Source organism: Bufo bufo, chromosome 6 (assembly GCF_905171765.1).
Source record: "Bufo bufo chromosome 6, aBufBuf1.1, whole genome shotgun sequence".
Classification (NCBI taxonomy): domain Eukaryota; kingdom Metazoa; phylum Chordata; class Amphibia; order Anura; family Bufonidae; genus Bufo; species Bufo bufo.
Genome location: NC_053394.1, coordinates 82,523,714 through 82,549,398, shown reverse-complemented (window position 1 = coordinate 82,549,398; position 25,685 = coordinate 82,523,714). Strand labels below are relative to the sequence as shown.

The 25,685-nt window shown below is 44.7% G+C and overlaps 1 protein-coding gene across 1 annotated transcript in view; it reads right to left on the bottom strand.

The window, feature by feature from the left end:
- Window positions 1-4,272: 4,272 nt before the first annotated feature.
- Window positions 4,273-25,685, bottom strand: part of ANKRD22 (ankyrin repeat domain 22) — a 56,003-nt gene continuing 34,590 nt past the window's right edge. Inside the window, exons 5-6 of the mRNA XM_040436315.1 lie at window positions 12,038-12,136; window positions 4,273-5,107 (exon numbers count right to left, since the gene is read on the bottom strand). Coding sequence (XP_040292249.1) covers window positions 5,030-5,107; window positions 12,038-12,136 — 177 coding nt within the window. The 3' untranslated portion in view covers window positions 4,273-5,029. The remainder of the gene's footprint in view (window positions 5,108-12,037; window positions 12,137-25,685) is intronic.

Genomic DNA, 25,685 nt, shown 5'->3' with positions numbered 1-25,685 from the left:
AAACCTGTCCAGATACGGGGACAAGTTTGGGTTGCTTAAATGCCCTAGACTTAGCAATGAAAACATTTGTTATGCGTTATTTAGTCATATATTCCATGCCATGTATTTTGACCTCGGTGGCGATTCTAGTGTATCCCATGAGAATATACAATATTACCAGAAAATATATTAGGGAACACAGTCCCAAGTCAGGAGCTATTTTTACAAGAGTCGGGGGAGATATGTGCAATTATTTGAAAACCATGAAATTACCACACCTTAACCATAGATCAAAATATATATTATAGTTAAAAAAAAAAAAAAGGAAATCTGTGTAGTATTAACAATATCAATCAATGGTCCGAAGCAGTGACATAAATAACATTGTCTCCTTACATTAGCCCCCCAACAAGGGGTGGGATATATTAGGCAGCAAGGGAATAGTCGGTTTTTCAAGTTGATCTGTCGAGCAGTTAAATGAGAAAGCATAAGGATCTGAGTGACTGACAAGGGCCAAAATGTGATGGGTAGATGACTGGGTCAGAGCATCTCCAAAATAGTAGAGTTTATGGGGTGTTCATAGAGTTTATAGGTGGTCCAAGGAAGGAAAGCTGGTGAGAGGGTTGGTCTTGGGTTCTCATGGTTTGATGTACATGGGGAATGAATGCAATCTGTTCCAATAGAACAGCTATAGTAGCACATAATGCTGAAATAGTTGGCCATGATAGAGTTTGAGTGCACTGCAGCTTTCCACATATGGGACTATGTTCCCATACTGATCCATTTTGTGTTAGTGGTTTTTCAGTCCCCCATAGACTTCAACGAGTGAGTCTGGTCCACATAATGGACCAACATCGGACATGTCTCAGTAGAAGTCCACTGATGTGTGAACAAACGTGTTAAAGTCAATGGGTGTCAGTGATTCACTGAAGTGTGAACAAGGCCTAAGGGTCCATTCAGATGTCTGTAAGTGTTTTGCTGTCTGGAAATTGCGAATCTTCAAAACACTGATACCGGCCATGTGAGTGCTGCATTTTGCGGACCCCACATGGCCGGCCCTATGATAGAATAGGATATGCTATATCTTTTTGCAGGGACAAAGATCTACGAATGCTGACCGCACACGGTGCACTGTCCGCATCTTTTGCGGCCCCATTGAAATGAATGGGTCCACACCGGAGCCAGAAATACGGATGTGAATGGACCCTTGTGCTGTGGATTTACAGTGCAGATTTCAGCCTGTACAATGCATTGGGTGAAATCCATGACAAATCCACATATAAAATGCAGGTTTTGTGGATTTCTTGCAGATTTTGCTACAGAAATGTTGCAAAATCTACCGTGGAAATTCCACCCGATGTGATCCTACCTTAGGAATAGTTTTCATATATGGTAAGTAATGAACAGCATTCACCCAGCAAATGGTTAAAAGACATTTAAAAAAAATGAATACAATCCGAGGCAGTAAACAGGATGCATTTTTTATTTTAACACTCAAAATAAAAATGTTGGCAGTATCTTTGGTTTCCAGCATATGCTGTAACTTACAGTATCTGAAATATAGTGCTAATTAAAGACAGTATTACAATGCTCTCATATACCACAAGGGGGCACCAGATAAACTCCAACATTCTTTAGCCAAGTATAGAACATGACTATCATTTGCACAAACTTTTGACATATAATTATGGCATGCCAAAAGTTTTGATTCAGGTATTGAGACCCCTTGCGATTGCTACAATGAGTGGGCAGAAGAGCTTAGCCTAGAAATCTGCCCCAACGCAGTAAAAACTTTTTTTTTTTTTTTATTGTGATCTGGACAAGTACTTTTCATGTATAACTGCATATAATTATACAAAATTATGGTGGCAGATTCCCTTTAACATTGATGGCCTCATTGATCATTGGCTTCACATTGATCGGAACCTCACTTATCATGGATGAGTCGCTGTGCCAGTGTAAACCAGGGGCAGGGTCCTAATGCCCCCCCCCCCCCCCCCCATGCCTAAATCAGTGGCCTCTATGATGCTCAACCACAGACAGCCATTAAAAATGAAGATGGCCAACCCGTATGGTATTGGCAATAGGTTACAGTGTCCAACTGGAACTTTCACACATTTCAGGCTGCATCCAATATGGCACTGGGGAAATCAGTTCTTCCATTTCACTGTTCTACATGGATATATGAGGAAGTTGAATAAATGGCAATTCTCCTGTTATTGCAGTTGCTCACAATTTATAAATGACATTTAATTTGTACGTGATACATAGGATAATAAAGCTTTTTGTGTATAAATGTAAAACCAAATATTACATAGTTGAAACATCCTGGCCCAGATTTAGCAATGTGTCTGTGCCTCAAATAATCACTTTGGTTCATCTAGGGTTTCTGACTACTTTGACAAGGAGTACGGCTTAGCGGAAAGATGAAGCTTCAAGTGACTGGGGCCATGGCCTCATATGCAATATTTTGGACAGAAATTGTATGGAGTGCCATTTTTTAACAATGCATTTTGTGACACAAACTGAACATTGTGTGACAAAATGACATTTTGTGTCACAAATTGTATTCTCTGTCACAAAATGACATTTTGTGCGACAAAATAAAATTGTCACAAGATGACATTCTGTGTCTCAGAATGACCATACCTCCCAACTGTCTGGACTGTGAAAGAGGGACACTTATTCTTCATTGCGTGAACGTCCATTTTTTTCTGCGTATTTATACACTTTAATAGTCTTCTTTTATACAATAGCGCAACATTTATCAGATTAGAGAAATCTCTGAACTCCAAATTGCATCAAGTAATATATAAGGTGGGGTATAATATCCAGAGAGGACCCATACAAACACTTTTTGGATCAATATTGTAAATGTAATAATGCAAATCTATCCCTCAGAACTAAAAGGAGGGCATTTAAGGAGAACAGAGGGACAGAGGAACTTGATTCAAAAATAGGGACAGTCCCTCCAAAAGAGGGTCACCTGGGAGGTCTGGAATGACTTGTGTGTAACAAAATCAATTCTGTGAGACAAAATGACAGACATGACTTTTGTGTCTAAAAATAAATCTGTGTGACAGACTCAATTCTGCGAGACAAAATTAATTCTGTCACAATGTGAATTGTGTGTCCCAAAATAACATTGTGTGTGACAAAAAAAGATTTCTGTAAAGGCACAATGAATTCTGTGATTACATTCATTTTGTGTCACAGAATACACAAACGGCACCCCAAAAAACTTGCAGCACAATTCTGGCCTGAAATTCAGTTTCATAGAAAGCCCACCAATAGTGGGTGTAGAGGCAGAGAGGAGCGTCTGTCCCTGCACCAGATCTACCATCCAGCCTGAGCCCCTGTGATAGATCTGCTGCCGGTCTAGACTGTCGGTCTAAGCTTATCTATAGGAATAGGAAATCTGGGCCTATATGGTTATTTCACAAAATTGGAAATTCTACTTTATATCACACATTTGTATTTAATCTTGGAAAGCTTATACAGGGCAGAGGGAGCTTGTAAAAGTCTACAGCAGCCCTTCATGTAGCCGGCTGCATTGCACAATCCCTCAATTTTGCTTTGTAGATTACATTTCAAGTAACACGGTTTATGAGGTATAATCTATAGAGTTTAGTAAAGCCTCTTAGGGTACAGGGAGACTTTATAGCATACATATATGACTGGCCAATATCTGACGACTAATTGTTTCATGATTTTGTGAGTAAAACAGAGATCTAATATATAAAGCTGAGTGTATGTGTATGTCCGCTAAAAGAATCAGCACCGTCGCATTTACAATCACGCTGAGCTGAGGACATAGGTTGCTAGATAGTGGCTATCACATCCGTAATATCCAGTCCCCATAGCTCTGTGTGCTTTTATGGTGTAAAAAAAAACGATTTGATACATATACAAATTAAAGACTCATCTCAGGTTAATTTGCATATGTATAAAATCAGGTTTTTTTTTACACAATAAAAGCACACAGAGCTATGGGGACTAGTATTGCGGATGTGCTAGCGGCCATCTAGCAACCCATGTCCTCAGCTCTATACCCAAAATCCCGGTGACAGGTTCCCTTTAAAGGGGAAGGCTGCTGTAAAGGTCAAAGTTAAGGGGGTGGGCTGCTGTTGAGGTTCAATTTTAAGGGACGGGGCACTGTGGGGGGGGGGGGGGGTGTGAAGGTCACTGTTTTGGGGGTGGGGTGCTGTAGATGTCAATGTTATAGTGGATAGTGTTGATATCTTTTAACGACACACAAACATGAAATGAAATATATTAAATATACCCGAGCGAAGATGGGTCCTTCAGCTAGTATTAACCTAAAATTTGCACTGCAGTGTGATGATGCAGTAAACAGAAGAGTGATTGATTTACCATATATAACTCAGTCAGGGGTGTACCTATAGGGGGTGCAGAGGTAGCAGTCGCTACTGGGCCCAAGAGCCTGAGGGGGCCCAAAGACCCTTGTGCCGTATATGAAGACACTGGTACTATAGTGCATGCTGGGAAGGCTCTTTCATAGATTTTGCACTGGGGCACAGAGTTATACCTTTGGATAAAGAGAAGGGGTTAGATCAAGAATTTGGCATGGGGAAGGGGTGCTGTTTCAATTTTTGCCTCAGACAGCACAAAGTGCTCCCTGCCCCTGGCCACAAAGCACTGAGGGAAGGGGGCCCAAGCTGAACTCTTGCACCAGGGCCCATGAGCCTTTAGCTACGCCCCTGGTCAGTCATATCCCAATCCCCAGCACTGCCCCGAAAAGACCCAAGAATAAACTCTACAACTCTACATAACTGACTGATCTCCAGTTCTTGTTACAGTTTTTATTAATACTTTTATAATGTGTAACACCAAGTATACAATTTATTTTTACAATAAACTACCTGTCAATAATATTACAATGGAGACAAAGCTATAAATATCCCTATCAGTGTTGTTCCGGACGCCATTAATAATACAGTCAATGGAAGTAATGTAAACCCGCTTCTTTACTACCAGTTTTGTGCTCATTTAAGTGCCAGAGTAATGGGAAAACTTGTTTCCTTCAGTATTATGAAGACTTTTTCATCAAGTGCATGATTTTTTGGAATCTTAATCTCTTGGCAATATCAATGGAGGTTTCCCCGTCCTGTGAAGAAACAGAGTTCGCAATAGACAAAAATGTATTAATGACCCCAAACTTATGATACAGTCTCCAGCCAAGTCTTCAAAATGAACATAAACTAGTAAATCAGAATTTAGAGTGCTTTTGTTAGTAATGTTTATACATTGAGATATTGGCATTTTGGGGGCGATTTATCAAAACTGGTGTAAAGGAAAACTGTCTCAATTGCCAGTAGCAACCAGATTCCACCTTTCATGTTCCAAAGGAGCTCTGAAAAATGAAAGGTGGAATCTGATTGGTTGCTATGGGCAACTAAGCCAATTTTACTTTACACCAGTTTTGATAAATCTCTGCCTGAAACCATTTTTACATTGACTACAGAATCCACCATGTTGGTTGTCACTTTTGAATAGATCCTCAACAGATTTCTGTAATAACTGCAATGAAGCGCATGGCATTCTGGCTTACATGACTCTATATATATCAGGGATCAGCAACCTCTGAAACTCCATCTGTTCTGGACTACAGCTCCCAGAATGCTCCATTCACTTCTATGGGAGTTACATGAAGAGGCTGGCAAGTGTTCATGCTGAGTCATAGTTTCACAGCAGATGGAGCTCTGAAGGTTGCTGACCCATGAAATACACTGCTCAAAAAAATAAAGGGAACACAAAAATCCAACACATCCTAGATCTGACTTAATTAAATATTCTTCTGAAATACTTTGTTCTTTACATAGTTGAATGTGCTGACAACAAAATCACACAAAAATTAAAAAATGGAAATAAAATTTTTCAACCCATGGAGGTCTGGATTTGGAGTCACACTCAAAATTAAAGTGGAAAAACACACTACAGGCTGATCCAACTTTGATGTAATGTCCTTAAAACAAGTCAAAATGAGGCTCAGTAGTGTGTGTGGCCTCCACGTTCCTGTATGACCTCCCTACAACGCCTGTGCATGCTCCTGATGAGGTGGCGGACGGTCTCCTGAGGGATCTCCTCCCAGACCTGGACTAAAACATCTGCCAACTCCTGGACAGTCTGTGGTGCAACGTGACATTGGTGGATAGAGCAAGACATGATGTCCCAGATGTGCTCAATTGGATTCAGGTCTGGGGAACAGGCGGACTAGTCCATAGCATCAATGCCTTCGTCTTGCAGGAACTGCTGACACACTCCAGCCACATGAGGTCTAGCATTGTCTTGCATTAGGAGGAACCCAGGGCCAACCGCACCAGCATATGGTCTCACAAGGGGTCTGAGGATCTCATCTCGGTACCTAATGGCAGTCAGGCTACCTCTGGCGAGCACATGGAGGGCTGTGCGGCCCTCCAAAGAAATAAGACAGAGATACGAGGGGAAAAAAAGAGGGGATTAGTCACAGACTCCTTAAGGTAAAAAGAGTCTGGGATATCCAGGCAGGGCACCAAAGGGAAGGACCGTTAGTAAATGGTTTAAAATTCGGGTGTAATACGGGTGTGTTTGATTACTGGAGAGGTGGTAGGCAGCCACAGGTCTAGTGTCCAGACAGGGGAAAGCCTGAAATGGACATATTGTGAGTATAGGGAAAAAAACGTAAGAAAAAATAGACCTGTATCGGGCGCCAATAACCTCAAAAGTAATAGCCTGCTGGCGATAAAAATGGTCAATTGAGTGGTAACTTTGATATAGTGGTTTAAAAACACAACGTTTGTAAAAACGTGCAAAAAACCTTAATTAAAACAGTAATGCTAGTTGATTAAAATCACAATGAGAATAAAAAAGGTATTTTGTAGTAAAAACTCACTTCACCCAGGAGGGGCAGGGTGGGATAAAGCACATAACACCCACTCTGCTTCCTCCTGCGCCTGGATCGCCTGTAAGATCGTCCGGAAATAACGGCAGTCACACTTGGAACTTCTGGTTATTTTCTTTTTATTGTGTTAGCACAGGGTAGGGGTAGGAGTAGGCTCAACGCGTTTCGGGGTCACTGGGATCCCCTTCATCAGGAGCATAAATGCATCATGCATAATGGCAGGTATTTATACAGGGAAAAAGGCGCCAAAGAACGCCAGAAAAAAGCGCCAAAAAAACGGGAGGTATTGGCGTCACTTCCGGTTTGCGTTCCAGGGTGGAACGCATTGTGGTAGGCTAAACTTGGAGTGGTTTCCGGTTTGCGTTCCAGCGTGGAACGCATCAAGAAGCATCTCGGCCTTGTAGTGGACCAGGAGGGGAAGCGACATCCCTTCCGGTGTGCGCTCCAGCTTGGAACGCATCGGCACCGCTGTAATGGATTGAATGTGGACCAGGAGGGGAAGCGACGTCACTTCCGGTATGCGTTCCAGCCTGGAACGCATCGGGACCGAGACGGCTGGGGGATCGGCACAAAAGTAATTTAACTTCTTGTCAGATATTATGGGTGGGTGTGGCGATGTTTAGGAGGGGTATCTAGTTTTATTTATGTATAATATAATATGATATGCTGGCCAGGGAGAGGGAATTGGGTGTGGAGAAAACCGAAAGTGGTATAGGTTCCGGTGTGCGTTCCAGGGTGAAACGCACCACAGCTTCTCACAGGGATCATGGTGGAGAATGTCTGTGTATGGGAGGGAGGGGCAATATAGCTGTTGGTAATTGTTAGTCTGAAGGGAATGGCAGAGAAACACATTATGTATAGTAATATATTTTGATATATTCTATTATATTTTGACCAGGGTATTCTAACCGGCAATGACTGGTTTCTCTTATCCCATAGGGATATGAGGAGAATCGGGAGATATATGGTTTTATTTTTATTTTTAGATGTTATATGGATCAGCAAGTAACATCTCCCTAAGTGTATATTTGTATATATACACATGTACACAAATATGTGCACAGGGAGGGGGGGATTTGTTCTATAGGTGGAAACGATGGGAAAAAGGGGAAAAAATGGTTTGTAAGGGCATTTAGAAGAGATGAAGAAGTTAACAAGGAAATTAGAAAATACTGTAGAAATAAAAATTAGAAAGTGCTGTAGAAATAAAAAAGAATGGAAAATGGAGGTCTGATGAATAAAATGTGTGTGTATTTTGCGGGATCGGGGAAGGAGGGTTACATGGCCAGCATATCATATTATATTATACATAAATAAAACTAGATACCCCTCCTAAACATCGCCACACCCACCCATAATATCTGACAAGAAGTTAAATTACTTTTGTGCCGATCCCCCAGCCGTCTCGGTCCCGATGCGTTCCAGGCTGGAACGCATACCGGAAGTGACGTCGCTTCCCCTCCTGGTCCACATTCAATCCATTACAGCGGTGCCGATGCGTTCCAAGCTGGAGCGCACACCGGAAGTGACGTCGCTTCCCCTCCTGGTCCACTACAAGGCCGAGATGCTTCTTGATGCGTTCCACGCTGGAACGCAAACCGGAAACCACTCCAAGTTTAGCCTACCACAATGCGTTCCACCCTGGAACGCAAACCGGAAGTGACGCCAATACCTCCCGTTTTTTTGGCGCTTTTTTCTGGCGTTCTTTGGCGCCTTTTTCCCTGTATAAATACCTGCCATTATGCATGATGCATTTATGCTCCTGATGAAGGGGATCCCAGTGACCCCGAAACGCGTTGAGCCTACTCCTACCCCTACCCTGTGCTAACACAATAAAAAGAAAATAACCAGAAGTTCCAAGTGTGACTGCCGTTATTTCCGGACGATCTTACAGGCGATCCAGGCGCAGGAGGAAGCAGAGTGGGTGTTATGTGCTTTATCCCACCCTGCCCCTCCTGGGTGAAGTGAGTTTTTACTACAAAATACCTTTTTTATTCTCATTGTGATTTTAATCAACTAGCATTACTGTTTTAATTAAGGTTTTTTGCACGTTTTTACAAACGTTGTGTTTTTAAACCACTATATCAAAGTTACCACTCAATTGACCATTTTTATCGCCAGCAGGCTATTACTTTTGAGGTTATTGGCGCCCGATACAGGTCTATTTTTTCTTACGTTTTTTTCCCTATACCCTCCAAAGAAATGCCACCCCACACCATTACTGACCCAATGCCAAACCGGTCATGCTGGAGGATGTTGCAGGCAGCAGAATGTTCTCCACGGCGTCTCCAGACTCAGTCACATGTGCTCAGTGTGAACCTGCTTTCATCTGTGAAGAGCACAGGGCGCCAGTGGCGAATTTGCCAATCTTGGTGTTCTCTGGCAAATGACAAACGTCCTGCACGGTGTTGGGCTGTAAGCACAACCCCCACCTGTGGATGTCGGGCCCTAATATCACCCTCATGGAGTCTTTTTATGACCGTTTGAGCAGACACATGCACATTTGTGGCCTGCTGGAGGTGCTCCTCCTGTTCCTCCTTGCACAAAGGCAGAGGTAGCGGTCCTGCTGCTGGGTTGTTGCCCTCCTACGGCCTCCTCCACATCTCCTGATGTACTGGCCTGTCTCCTGTTAGCGCCTCCATGCTCTGGACACTACGCTGACAGACACAGCAAACCTTCTTGCCACAGCTCGCATTGATGTGCCATCCTGGATAAGCTGCACTACCTGAGCCACTTGTGTGGGTTGTAGACTCCGTCTCATGCTACCACTAGAGTGAAAGCACCGCCAGCATTCAAAAGTGACCAAAACATCAGCCAGGAAGCATAGGAACTGAGAAGTGGTCTGTGGTTACCACCTGCAGAACCACTCCTTTATTGGGGGTGTCTTGCTAATTGCCTATAATTTCCACCTGTTGTCTATCCCATTTGCACAACAGCATGTGAAATTGATTGTCACTCAGCGTTGCTTCCTAAGTGGACAGTTTGATTTCACAGAAGTGTGATTGACTTGGAGTTACATTGTGTTGTTTAAGTGTTCCCTTTATTTTTTTGAGCAGTGTATATAAAGTCCCTGAGCCATACATCTCGACACATTTGTAGATTTCAGAAAGACTGGACAAGGCTTAAAGGTGTTGCCCTACCATAGTAGCTTATCACCTATCCACAGTATCTGATTGGTGGAGGTACGCCACTTGGACCCTGCACTAAACATGAGAACATGGGTCCCTGAGTAAATGGAGTGACAGTCATGCATTAAGACAGCCACTTCATTCACATCTATGGGACTGTAGGAGATAGCCAAGTTCTACAGGCGGCTTTTATTCAGTGGTCCTACAAAGCACACATGCATCACCATCACTCTATTCATTTGGGGGTGTCAGGGACCTCTCTGTGATAAGTTTCTATGATGGGACAACCCCTTTGAAATTTACATACAATTAAATTTTGATTTGTAGCCTAGGTTCTTCAGGAGGGTGTACACAATGTTGATGCTTTTTGTTCATGCTGCAAGGAGAAGAGACACTGCAGTCTGCTGGAATGGTCTGAAAGTAGTGAAACCTGTTCTCTGCTCTGCATGCACATGATATTTGGCCTTCGATGTCTGTTAAAGAGGACCTTCCACCACTCCTGACATGCCTGTTTTAATGGCTTCATGCATTCCCCATGTAACAACAATTCTGCAGCATCTATTCTTATGTCTGTATGTTGTGCCATTCCTTTATTATTTCTACTAGAAGTTATGAATGAATTGCTAGCAGTCTACAGTAAGGGTACCGAGGGGAGGTAACCAGTCGGGGGGGGGGTGTCCCTGCACAGACTGACTTTATCCAATCAGTGCTGTCATTTTCAGTCTGTGCAGGTACACACCCCCAACTGGTTACCTCCCCTCGGTACCCTTACTGCAGACTGCTAGCAATTCATTCATAACTTCTAGTAGAAATAATAAAGGAACGGCACAACATACAGACATAAGAATAGATGCTCCAGAATTGTTTTTACATGGGGAATGCATGAAGCTATTAAAACAGGAATGTCAGACGACAGGTCCTCTTTAATGTACTGTAGAAACGACAACCAATATGCTGTTGTATCTATGCTTCACCAAATTTTACAAAAAAATTAGCTTATTGACAAATTACTTTGTTACAAAGCGCATTTTTTTTGTAAGTAGTGGGTGCAATGACAGGGAGCGGCGATTGTGCCGCCACTCATCATTGTACCCCTCAGATGTCGCGTTCATACATGATTGCGGAATCTGATAGCAATAATCCAGTGTAAAAAAACCACAAAAAAAAACCCATATACTTTCCTGATCCATTTGCTCGCAATGGGCCAGTCGCCGCCATCTCGGTTGAAGATCTGCCATGAAATCTCACAAGGCCCTAGATGACATCACCGCGCACGAGATTTCGCCCTACATCTTCAAGTAAGATGGTGGCGGCCGGCCCGTTGCAAGCAAACGGATCAGGAAAATTTTTACAACGGATTATTGCTATTGTTTTTGCACTATTTCAGGTAAATCAATTTACTATAATGAAGCATGAGGAAATTCAGCTTCGCAATGAATTTAATTTATCCTGAAATTTGGATCGAAGTCCACTTTGTGGACTTCTTTTCGCTCTCCACTAGTGATAGCACTCTTAAAAAAATCTAAGGGGAAATTTATTGTGAGTATTTGAAGTCAGTTTTCCATTAGTCTGCATTGCTGTACTTTATATCACTTTTATCAAATTCCTCATGTTTGATAAATTTGTCTCATACTTTAAACCTGACACTTTTTGTCTAGAAAAGCTACTCAGTCTTCTACTCCACCCTCCTATTGGGGTGAGATTGTGACTTTTTTTGCAACTTTTTTTTAAAAAAGTTTCCGTGATACATCTGGAGTGAAACCCATTAACATAGCTAACCATGCCCACTTTCCCAACCATATTTCCAAACTGGAGTGAGTGGTGTAAAAACGCAAAAAGTGAGCCCAAAAGCTCCATTTTGCGACTTTTGAACGTCAGAATTCTGGAGCGAAGACCTGATAAATCAGGGCCTAAATGTTTCTCAATCCCTTGACAAGAAGAATCATAATACATAAAATAAACATTATATTTTTGTGTTTGTTTTTTTGGTGTTTGCTCGCAATTGGATAAATCACATTTCCACACTTACCTTATTTTTAATGTAGGGATCAGCTTTGGCTTCCAGGAGAATCGGTACTATACTTTGATTTTTCATCTTGCAAGCATAATGGAGGGCTGTGTTCCCCTCCTAGAACAGAATACATATAAGATAAATGCATAAACTATGTGCATTAGTGCTATTTATCAGCTGTCGTGTAAGGGCAGGACTCACATCAGTCCCTGTCGAAACGCAAAATTCTCTATCACACAGGACAGCGTCCTTTTCATAGGAAGCAAATCAACCTATGACGTGGGGGGAGCAAACCCATGTGAACATAAAAATTCCACGTAGATGTTGATATTGGTCAGATTAAGTACCGTAACCACGTCCTCAGTGCTGCAAGGTTAGGGTGCCTTTACACATAAAGATATCTGTCCAAATTCTATCCAATCAGCCAAATATCAGTCTAAATTTATATGTGTAAATAGACAATTGACGTAAATGAAACCTGTGGTTTTTTTTGCCAAAAAACAAGCTTAAAATCTGTCACCACTAATGCTTTCTTAAGGATCCTTTACACAGGCTGAGAATCCGCCACTAATGAGTGTTTATAGGAATGCTCGTTAGTAATTATCTGGGGTATAAAGGTGCTCCCGATTAACAAGTGAAACGCTCGTTCGTCGGGTAAGTGGATCATTTGTGTAGGCACCTAAATTGCAGATTGTGCCATCTAAACACGCTCTGCTGCTGGCAAACGAGTATGTATGGGGACGAGCAATGAAATTTGTGATCGCTCCTCCCCATAGTGTGGAGGAGATCTTTGCATGTAAATGCAGCGGTCTACTCCACCGATGAGCAGGCGATTGCCGGGAAGGGATGCTTTCTTCCCGACAATTGCTTGCTGAATTGTCCCTTCTAAAGGGACCTTTACCAATGGGAAAGAATTTGAATTGATTCATTGACCATCTCCTACACTCTCAATAACGTATCAGGTCATTTGAAGATTATTTTTTTTTCCCTAAAGACTCTGACATGAGCCAATAATCGGCCAAATGACCATTCACGTGTGCCGTTCCCGCTCGCTGTCTGCTCCGGCCGTTGGTTGCTGCTGGGTGTCGTCACTACCGGAAGCAGACAGCGAGCGGGAACGGCACACGTGGATACTGCCGCCCAGACAGGAACCGCTGACCAGCTCATCAACATCCGCAAGGAGGGTAATGTACCTGCTTACAAAGCAGTCTTCATTCCACAGCATACCAATACTGGATCTGTGAACAACAACATAATCGGATTCGTTTGTCTCCACCCCATAAACTCTGGGATTTATAAACAAAACCTCTATAGAAAGATATTTATCTTTCAGCTTATAACAGGTTACCCTATCTCTCTATCAAAATATATGATATGAAACCGGACCTCCCTTTTTTCTAACAGGCCCACAAGACTGCCTCTCATCCTATACCAGGAGTACTTTTCTTTTCCAACAGGATTTCACATAACTGACAATATATTATACCAGGATGCCATTGGTCTTTACAACATAAGATCAGACTTTTTTTCCCCAACAGACCTATAGGACTGTCTTTTTTCCAGCAGGATTGCACTGAATTGTCTTTTTCCAGCAGGACTGCATTGTATTGACATTTATTATCTATTATTATTTATTATTTATCATCCAATCATCCTCATCTTTTATCCTTTTTATCTCTACAATGATTTGACTACTATGTACTTTTTATATTGAATATTATTCTCGCATGTGTGATATATACAGACATTTTATTATACCTGATATTTATATATTTTTACTATCAGTATTTTTACTATCAGCTATTCCATAATAAATAGTATTATTTTTTCCATACACCTCAATTGCTTTGAGTGCCATCCCTCTACTTTTATTTCTATTCCCCCACTACAAGCGTTGGGTACGCTCTGTTTGGATTGAGCACCATATTCCATCCTCTTGTCAATAGAGAGTCGCCTCACTTTTATACTTTATATATTGTGGATCAGCACTTGTTATGGGCAGAGAATCTGCTCGTGTAAAAAGATGTTAAAAAACATCTTTTTTTTTTTTTTTTACTTAATGGCCCTTGTTTGGTCATTTCAAGATTGCAAAAGGTCATAAAAGATATTTTTCAAGCATAAAGTCAAAACGCACAAAAGGATGTACTGCCCTAGATGAGCTACTGGTCTGATTCATTCAATTCTATGCCATTGTCCTATGAAACCAAAATGGAACAGAAGTTTTGAGCTAAACATGGACTGATGCTTGATAGAGACCCTCTTGCATGTGAGCAGATGGTGGCATTGAACATGATTCACTTGCAGGATTAATGCATTCCTTGTCCTGGGGGCGGAATTGAACCGCTTTCCTCTGAGGAGTGGATTATGTTGCTTCAGGGACCTCGTGTTCGATTACTACATTAACATGCCATTTGATGCACTTAACACACAATGAAACAGAATCATATACAGCGCTGTAATGTGCTCCTTTAGGAATATGACATCACTAGGGCCAGTAAATCACATTTAGCCTGATGATAGACTTGTGTTCTGATGTTTTACAGTTCAGACCCTGCTATGGATTAGTAAAGTCAATAGAAATACTGTGTAAGAAAACCTTCTCCGAATAGTAAGGAGCGTATGACCTAACAGTGATTGGTAAACCCAATGTTAGTTTCCATCGCTGATAGAAGGCCTTTTTACACGGACCAACACAGCAGGCAAATATTGGGAATGTAGAGTTTGTTCCCAATAATTGCCTGCTCATTACAGGAGGTACGTGCAGTAATCGCATCAACTTTACAACCACATTTACACAGGGCAACGATCCAGAATAAGTGTTCCTACGAAAGTTCATTCCCGATAATTGCCGTCATCATTGGCATCTGGCATCAGTTCCTAGCTTAAAGGGAGTCAGTCACCAGTGACATTTTTCCTAATATGCAACTTAGTCCTTTGGTGGAATGAGGGCATCACAATTGCTCTTGTTGCACCCAAATTCCACTCCTTTCTGTGGCCAGCCTCTCCTTGGCTGCCTTGATTGACAACACCAGGCAGTGGCAAGGAAACAAGTAAGGGACTGACCACAGAAATGAGAGGAGCTTGAGTACAAAGGAATCAGAAAAAATTCAGCTTTGTGTGAATTCAAACCTAATGAGGAATTCGGAACGAATCCCAAACTGGTAGAATCAATTCTCTTATCCTTACCACCAACCATAAAAGTTGCTCAGTAGAACCATTATCACGATATTTGCTTGTGAAAATACATGCAAATTATCATGTCTAAGATCTGCTGGCTTAGGAAAGCTAATTTGAATATATTTTCCAGAAACCCAGAGGGGCATCGCCTGGCCTACCATACTCAGCACACATACTCCGCATAATAGGGTCTCTTGCAGTGTCCCACTCAGTGATGGTTATGGGCACTTCAAACTTTAAATATGTGAATCTAATGTATTTCTGTATATCCCTGTAATACCTATTAAAGGGTTTCTATCACTTCGTATCACATATTTAGGTGTCAGACACTAGCGATCCGCTAGTGTCTGCTCTAACAAACCATCCTAATATGATAGGTTTTGGGGCAGCCGTTTCGCTAAAATAAGAACTTATATCTATATGCTAATGAGCCTCTAGGTGCTATAGGGGCGTCATTAGCACCTAGAGGCTCCGCCTACCTTCATAAACTGCCGCCGCCCAGCGCGTCCCTCCAGCCCGCCCATCTCCTGCTGAATGCGATCCTCCCCGTGCGCGTCTCTGTTCGGTGCATGCGCAGTGAATGTCTGACCGCTTCCCTGCTCAGACATCTCCACTGCGCCTGCGCCGATGACATCATAGTGCTCCGAGGAACAGGCGCAGTGGAGATGTCTGTGCAGGGAAGCGGTCAGACATTCACTGCGCATGCGCCGAACAGAGACGCGCACGGGGAGGATCGCATTCAGCAGGAGATGGGTGGGCTGGATGGATGCGCTGGGCGGCGGCAGTTTGTGAAGGTAGACCGAGCCTCTAGGTACTAATGACGCCCCCATAGCACCTAGAGGTTCATTAGCATATAGATATAAGTTCTTATTTTAGCGAAACGGCTGCCCCAAAACCTATCATATTAGGATGGTTTGTTAGAGCAGACACTAGTGGATCGCTAGTGTCTGACACCTAAATATGGGAAACGAAGTGATAGAAACCCTTTAACAGGCGGTTATAGTTCATTACATCTATTCGCCCCTAGGTGGTGCTGGCACTACTTATATACAGGCCCGGCGCTATAATAAGGCAGACCAAGGGGCTGCCTTAGGGCGCAGAGACCCTCTTGCCCCATAAGACGCTGTTTTCCCCCCATTTTGGAAGGGCTTCATTAGTATCGGCTGTCTGCTGTAAAGGGCTGCACACCATGTGACCTCACTGTGCACAGCCTTCACAGCTGACAGCCGAGAAACAGGAAGAAGAGAGAGAGCGCTGGTGGTGAGGAGCAGCAGCATCCAGGAGCAGGAGAGGTAAGTTATTATTTTTATTTTTATTTGTGCTGATATGGGGGGGGCATGATGGCTGACATGGGGGGGCATGATGGCTGACATGGGGGGGCATGATGGCTGACATGGGGGGGCATGATGGCTGACATGGGGGGGCATGATGGCTGACATGGGGGGGCATGATGGCTGACATGGGGGGCATGATGGCTGACATGGGGGGGCATGATGGCTGACATGGGGGGGCATGATGGCTGACATGGGGGGGCATGATGGCTGACATGGGGGGGCATGATGGCTGACATGGGGGGGCATGATGGCTGACATGGGGGGGCATGATGGCTGACATGGGGGGGCATGATGGTGGGCATGATGGTTGACATGGGGGGGCATGATGGCTGACATGGGGGGCATGATGGCTGACATGGGGGGCATGATGGCTGACATGGGGGGCATGATGGCTGACATGGGGGGGCATGATGGCTGACATGGGGGGGCATGATGGCTGACATGGGGGGGCATGATGGCTGACATGGGGGGGCATGATGGCTGACATGGGGGGGCATGATGGCTGACATGGGGGGGCATGATGGCTGACATGGGGGGCATGATGGCTGACATGGGGGGCATGATGGCTGACATGGGGGGCTGATGGCTGACATGGGGGCTCATCTGAGGCATTGGGGGTCTGATCTGAGGTCTGATTAACATTGGGGATCTGATTGGGGCTGTGAGCTGAGGTCTGATTAACATTGGGGGTCTGAATGCTGGTCTGACCTGAGGGGTAATGGAAAATATTTTTTTCTTATTATCCTCCTCTAAAACCTAGCTGCGTCTTATAGGGCAAAAAATACGGTCATCATACCAGCGATTGTCTGAAGCAGAGAGAAGATACCAGGACCACACAGAGGAGAGGCCAGCTGCTGCAGACGGAACCAGGGCCAGGTAAGCTGCGAAAGGGGGGGGGGGGGCGGCGCCAAAATATAGCTTTGCTTGTGTTGGCAAAAATCCTTGCACCGGCCCTGCTTATATATATATATAGTTGGGGTATGCTAATAGGAAGTGGAGAATTCAGTAGGAAGAGAGAGGAAGTTGGTAGTGGTAGAGAAGAGTTGAGAAGAGCAGGACAAGTCTATTCCACCATGTAGCTGCCTGATTAGCCTCTTGGCTCTGGCCAAGCCAAGGGAGCACATAGAACAAGAACTACATTTCAGCAGCATAGCACAGACCAGTGAGTCTACGTCTGGTATAGAGCAAGTCTAGAGAAGATTAGAGCTAAACTAGCCAAGGACTTCACAAGCAACAGTGACCAGGAGGAACCTAAAAGCACCTGGACACAGCCGGGTGATTAATGCGCAAAATTATCCTTCACCACATGCCGCTATGGACATAGTGGACCGTAATTCTTCAGTGAGCATCCTTTCCAAAGAATGGAGCAGAAGACTGATGCCTGCCATTAGGGATTGCTACTGACTAGTCAGAACTCCAAAAGAAAAGTAGATTCCAGCCCCTAATAAAAAGGTAATATTTATTAGCTTCGGATTAAAAACCAGACATCATCAAGGTAGAAAAAAATATATATGCAATTCACAGTGACGCGTTTCGGGCTCCTTAGTTGCTGCCCTTCATAATGACATACAAAAGTGAAATAAAACCAGCTTTAAATACAAAATAGGAACTCACACTGATTAGCTCCTTGTCCTGGCCTGGCCCAACCCATTCACACAGAAAGTCTGGTGGTGGGGTGGGGGAGGGGAACGAGCAGAGACAGCATAACATAATAAAAATGAACAATAAAAAAAAATTACCTATATTGCAAGACCAAATCATACTTCTTATTAAGACCATTTGGTACACGGGTTCCCAGACTGAAAATCCAAAAAGTTTCTCTGCTCAATAACCTGTCGGCATAAAACGCAGGGCGGGGAGGAAACATCGCAAGAGGCCGCCGATATCAGTCTCGCCGCAAATAAATGTGGAAGATATACAAGTTGTTAATCTTTCCTCTATTCTTATATCAAGTGCACAGGAAAACCTCCTCCGCAAGGGATTATTATTGTTTGCTCCGTCCTGCCATTTTGAACTATATCGCACAATAATAGATGTGAATCGTCTGGCCAGGAATCTGACTCTCAAAAAACTTTTCTCCACTAGGAACCATGTCCACGAGCATGTTTTACCCCCTGATGGACGTTTAATTCCCCCGGCAACGGATAGTCCTAATGTTATGAATATTAGGTCAGGGGATGAAGCAACACCATCCCATACTATGTTTGTTTGATTTTGCTGATCTTGGATGTACACCAAGAGCCGGACACCACATCATTACAAAACACCTCTAGATTTTTTAAAACTTCCAACAGGGAGTTTTATCCTGTTAATTTCAGGTCTCCGGCTCTTGATAGGTTTCAGCACCTGGTAGAGAGGGATTTATGCTGTCTGAAACAAAATGTCAAATTGAGATATACTAATAGCAATCTATCCAGAGATGAACCAGAGGCATTATGGGCTTTCTCCAACATGCATAATATTGTGATCAGAGAGGCTGACAAGGGGGGAGCAGTGGTGTTGTTAAACAGTGATGTTTACAAGACACAAATTTTAAATATGCTTGTTGATACTGACACTTACTCACGTCTTAAAAACAACCCCCTCCCCCTTTTCCAACAACAACTCAGAAATATTTTATGTGAGGGTGTCTCCTTGGGCATCCTGAATAAAAAGGAAACGGATTATATTTTTGTTGAAAATGTGGTGACCCCCATTTTCCATGCACTCCGTAAGATACATAAAATGTGTTTTCCTCCCCCTTTGCGACCTATTGTCGCGGGCATCGGCTCTTTCTCCGAGAGGTTGTCGGCAGGGCCGTCTTTAATATTGATTGGACCCTGGGCAAAAATTTACTTGGGCCCCCTGGATCCCGCCTTCCCACACCCTAGCATGCAATCACGGCCTCCACCACAACACACACACACAAAAAATCCACACACCTGGTAGAGTACATTGATATAAATACTTCCAGTTCTTAAGACTCCAGCGGCTCAGGGTCAGTGCTCTGGGCAGCTGGGCTCAGGCTGGAAGTGGGCACCGCTCTGCAGGAAGGAGGACAGAGGCTCGGTTCACCCTAGCATTACAGTGCACCCCACACTATGCAGTATAGCACCCTATAGTATACAGCACCCAACACTATGCAGTATAGCACCCCACACTATACAGCCCCCCACACTATACAGTACAGCAGTATAGCACTCCACAATATACAGCACCCACAGTATACAGCACCTCACGGTATACAGCACCCCAAACTATACAGAATACCACACCTCACAGTATACAGCACCCCAAACTATACAGCCCCCCACACTATACAGTACAGCAGTATAGCACTCCACAATATACAGCACCCACAGTATACAGCACCTCACGGTATACAGCACCCCAAACTATACAGAATACCGCACCTCACAGTATACAGTACCCCACAGTATACAGCACCCCAAAATATACAGCCCCCCACAGTATAAAGCACCCCACAATATACAGTATACAGCACCCCCATATTATACAGTATGCAGTATAGCACCCCACTATACAGTAGCTTACAGTATATTAGCATTACAGCCCCTGTCACCTTTTCCTGATGTAATCTTCTCAAAAAAAGCTCAACAAATATGGGAAACTTCTCCTGCAGCAACACTCCTGGTAGACAGGACCTGTGATGACCTCATAGCCATGTGACCAGTAATATTGCTAGGTTACTGGTCACATGGTGATGATGTCATCTAAGGTCCTAGAAAATCACAGCTCTCACAGTACGCTGCCTGGAGTGCCGGCAGGCAGGCATGGCATGGCAGCACCCCCCTGTGTAGCTGATAGCCTGATACTCGGGGCAGTGGCCAGCAGGGCTCAAGAGGCAGCTGCCTTGTGCCCCCCAGGAGCAACTGGGCCCGGGACAGCTGCCCCTTTTGCCCCTTGTTAAAGATGGCCCTGGTTGTCGGGTTGGGCCGATTCCCTTCTCTAGCCACTGATTCCCCACATACCTGGTTATTTTAGGGATACTTGAACGGTTTGACAAAATTTTGATAGTTCCCAGGTGAAAAATATATACCTGGGTTACCGCAGATATCAACTCTCTGTATACCAATATCCCCCACCATCTTGCCATTGTGGCTTTACAATGGTATTTGGTTACCCATAGCGACTACACTGTTGAGATACAGGATTTCATTTGCATTTGTATTGATTTACTGCTTGGACATAGTTTTTATTTTATGTTTAATGGTGAATATTTCCTTCAGACATCAGGAGTTTCTATGGGTGCCAAATTTTCACCATCGGTCGCAAACATTTTCATGGCTTGGTGGGAGAATACATTTTTGTTTTCTGATAGTAACCCTTATGCTCACTCTTTAAAATGGTGTGGATGTAACATTGATGACATGTTGTGGGTTTGGCAGGGCGAAGCAAGTGATATTGCGTTTTTTGTGCGGTACCTGAATCACTGTATCCCCTCTATTCAGCTTACATTTTAGAGTGATCCCCTCTCCATCGTTTTCCTGGATTTTCTTCTGCAGGTGGAGACCACTACCAGCAGTGTCTGCACGCGCACCTTCAGGAAGACGATTGCAGGTAATACCACTCTGTTGGCCTCGTCCTGCCATCCCCAACATGTCATCAAAAATAGAGGTGATACATCTGCGTTTACTGTTCGGGGAACTGAAAGAGTCACTTTGCCGATCGGGGGAGGTGATCGGAGGCTCAAGTTATTGAGCAGAGAAACTTTTAGGATTTTCAGTCTGGGAACCCGTGTACCAAATGGTCTTAATAAGAAGTATGATTTGGTCTTGCAATATAGGTAATTTTTTTGATTGTTCATTTTTATTATGTTATGCTGTCTCTGCTCGTTCCCCTCCCCCACCCCACCACCAGACTTTCTGTGTGAATGGGTTGGGCCAGGACAAGGAGCTAATCAGTGTGAGTTCCTATATTGTATTTAAAGCTGGTTTTATTTCACTTTTGTACGTCATGATGAAGGGCAGCAACTAAGGAGCCCGAAACGCGTCACTGTGAATTGCATATATTTTTTTTCTACCTTGATGATGTCTGGTTTTTAATCCGAATAAATATTACCTTTTATGAGGAGCTGGAATCTACTTTTCTTTTGGAGTTTCTACGTGGCTGTGTCCAGGTCAAGCCATTCCGTGTCTCCTCGTGTTTGCACAGGTGAGCGCTGCAGTTTTTTCAATTTACTGACTAGTGAGAACTATTATATCCAGTACCTGAGTGCTAGAGTGTGGACAAAGTATAGACAGATATAGAGACAAGGACAACTCCTCAAATTACAATCATCAAGCCTGTTACTAGGAATGGAGCTGAACCCTTATTTATAGGATTGCTTCACCATGGACTGTACTGACTACATGAAGATAACTAATTGATCAAATAAAGTTCAACTGTTTCACTATAACTGACTCCTCATCCTTTACCACCATTCATCTTTGCACCTAACGGTGCTGGCGTCTTGAATAGGGTTGAGCGGACACCTGGATGTTCGGGTTCGGCCGAACTTGAAAAAAAAATTCGGGTTCGGCACCCGAACTTGACCCCGAACCCCATTGAAGTCAATGGGGACCTGAAATTTTGAGCATTAAAAGCTGTAAAAATGTCATGGAAAGAGCTAGAGGGCTGCAAAAGGCAGTAAAATGTGCTTAAGAGCATGGCAAATGCTCTGCAAACAAATGTGGATAGGGAAATGAATTAAAAAAACATAAAAGACCTTAAAAAAATAAAAATTAGGAATGATGTAGGAGGAAGAGGTTGAGGAGGTGGTGAATGGGTGGTTGTGGCCATGTAGGCTCACGTGGCGGTCTAGGTGGAAGCGGCGGCGAAGGAGGAATAGGTAGCCAACACAGATGTGTGTTATTTTTCATTTTTACATAGGGGTATCCCCCAAAATATTGGGACATAAAAAAAAAAAGGAATTAGTGCACTTGAGTACAAGGATGGATGGTTGAGGCTGTTAGAACTGTCTATTCTGCACAAGGTACAGACAAGTCCTGAGGGATCCAAGCCTAGTTCATTTTAATGAACGTGAGCTTATCCACGTTGGCTGTGGACAGGTGGCTGCGTCTGTCTGTAATGACGCCTCCTGCCGTGCTAAACACACGTTCAGAGAGTACACTGGCTGCAGGGCAGGCCAGCACCTCCAAGGCATACAGGGCAAGCTCTGGCCACGTGGCAAGCCTTCTGAGGTGCTGGCGCTGACACAGCTGCATTGGAGACCTCTTCCTCCTCCCCTCCCTTCGCCTTGTGCTTCCACTTGTCCCCCGGCGTCAGTCGGGAATGCTCTCATGAGCGCGTCTACCAGCGTGCGCCTGTAGTCGCGCATCTTCCGATCACGCTCCAGTGAGGGAATTAAGGACGGCACATTGTCTTTGTAACAGGGATCCAGCAGGGTGGCCACCCAGTAGTCAGCACATGTTAAAATGTGGGCAACTCTGCTGTCGTTGCGCAGGCACTGCAGCATAAAGTCGCTCATGTGTGCCAGGCTGCCCAGAGGTAAGGACAAGCTGTCCTCTGTGGGAGGCGTATCGTCTGCGTCCTCCGTATCCCCCCAGCCACGCACCAGTGATGGGCCCGAGCTGCGTTGGATGACACCCCGCTGTGAACACGCTTCATCCCCATCATCCCCATCCTCCTCCTCCTCCTCCTCCTCCTCCAGTAGTGGGCCCTGGCTGGCCAAATTTGTACCTGGCCTATGCTGTTGCAAAAATCCTCTTTCTGAGCCACTTCTAAAAGACTGGCCTGAAAGTGTTAGAGATGACCCCTCTTCCTCCTCCTCGTCCTTGGCCACATCCTCTTCCATCATCGCCCTAAGTGTTTTCTCAAGGAGACATAGAAGTGGTATTGTAACGCTGATAACGGCGTCATCGCCACTGGCCATGTTGGTGAAGTACTCGAAACAGCGCAACAGGGCACACAGGTCTCGCATGGAGGCCCAGTCATTGGTGGTGAAGTGGTGCTGTTCCGCAGTGCGACTCACCCGTGCGTGCTGCAGCTGAAACTCCACTATGGCCTGCTGCTGCTCGCACAGTCTCTCCCGCATGTGCAAGGTGGAGTTCCACCTGGTGGGCACGTGGCATATGAGGTGGTGAGCGGGAAGGCCGAAGTTACACTGTAGAGCAGACAGCCGAGCGGTGGCAGGATGAGAACGCCGGAAGTGTGCACAGATGGCCCGCACTTTACGCAGCAGCTCGGACATGTCTGGGTAGTTGTGAATGAATTTCTGCACCATCAAATTCAGCACATGCGCCAGGCAAGGGATGTGCGTCAAACCGGCTAGTCCCAGAGCTGCAACGAGATTTCGCCCATTATCGCACACCACCAGGCCGGGCTTGAGGCTCACTGGCAGCAACCACTCGTCGGTCTGTTGTTCTATACCCCGCCACAACTCCTGCACGGTGTGGGGCCTGTCCCCCAAACACATCAGTTTCAGAATGGCCTGCTGACGTTTACCCCTGGCTGTGCTGAAGTTGGTGGTGAAGGTCTGTTGCTGACCGGATGAGGAAGTGGAAGAAGAGGAGGAGGAAGCTGAGTAGGAAGAGGAGGCAACAGGAGGCAAAGAATGATGCCCTGCGATCCTTGGCGGCGGAAGGACGTGCACCAAACAGCTCTCCGCCTGGGGCCCAGCCGCCACTACATTTACCCAGTGTGCAGTTAGGGAGATATAGCGTCCCTGGTCGTGCTTACTGGTCCACGTATCTGTGGTTAGGTGGACCTTGCCACAGATGGCGTTGCGCAGTCCACACTTAATTTTATCCGATACTTGGTTGTGCAGGGAGGGCACGGCTCTCCTGGAGAAGTAGTGGCGGCTGGGAACAACATACTGTGGGACAGCAAGCGACATGAGCTGTTTAAAGAGAACCTGTCACCTGGACTTCACCTATCTAAATAATCATTCCAAAATCTTTAGTACGTCTCCCCAATCATAGTACGTCTCCCCAAGCAATATCGTAGTTACATTTCAATCTGCCGCCTGTATAACTATTAAATCATCTTTTATTTATTTCCCGCCACATATGTAAATGCACCCAAAAGAGTCATATCTTACTACTAGCAGCCGCAAGGAGTCATATCTTTCTGGAGTCAAGTTCCTCTACTCCGCCTCAGAAACGCCCACAGTTCAGAAATCTCGGGCATGCGCAGTAATTACAAACCTGAAAACGAGGCTGCGTTTGTTTTGGAACGCAACGCCATTTACGTTGAACCCAGCGTAACAGTTGATCGCAGTGAGGTAGGAACTCTCGTGCCGGATGTACTATGGCTGAGGAACAGGATTGTTGGGAACTTTCTAGGACGTTGTGGCGTGAGGGGGAGGATACAGAAAAGGAACGATATGATTGGTTACAGAAAAATTCAGGAGAGGGCATGCGCGAGACTTAGGAAGAAAGAACGAGAACTAATGCAGGTTATTTGCATAAGGGGGCGGGGAATAGGCGCTGACGTGGCTGTGAAAACGAAAGTATTATTATAATGAGGATAAAGGCGGGAAAGCGTTCAGGGGCGAAATATTGGGAACTAGGGGAGCTGTTACAATTATGGAAGAGTAAGAGAAGAAAAGTTTAAAGGTAACTTTACTTTTATATGTATAAACAGGGTGACAGGTTCCCTTTAAAGCTGTCCGTCTCCACCAGCCTGAATGACAGCATTTCAAAGGCCAGTAGTTTAGAAATGCTGGCATTAAGGGCCAGGGATCGAGGGTATCTAAGTGCAAATTTACGCTTTCTCTCAAAGGTTTGTGAGATGGAAAGCTGAACGCTTCTGTGTGACATGGTGGAAATGCTTGGTGATGGAGGTGGTGTTGGTGGTGTTGTTGGTGGCAAATCCTCTGTTTGCTGGGCGGCAGGTGCCAACGTTCCTCCAGAGGCGGAGGAAGAGGCCGAGGCAGCAGCAGAAGAGGGAGCAGGAGGGGCCTGAGCCCTTTCTTGGTTTTGAAGGTGCTTACTCCACTGCAGCCCGTGTCTCGCATGTAGATGCCTGGTCATGCAGGTTGTGCTAAGGTTCAGAACGTTAATGTCTCGCTTCAGGCTCTGATGGCACAGCGTGCAAACCACTCGGGTCTTGTCGTCAGCACATTGTGTAAAGAAGTGCCATGCAAGGGAACTCCTTGAAGCTGCCTTTGGTGTGCTCAGTCCCTGGTGATGGTGGCCAGTAGCAGGCGAACT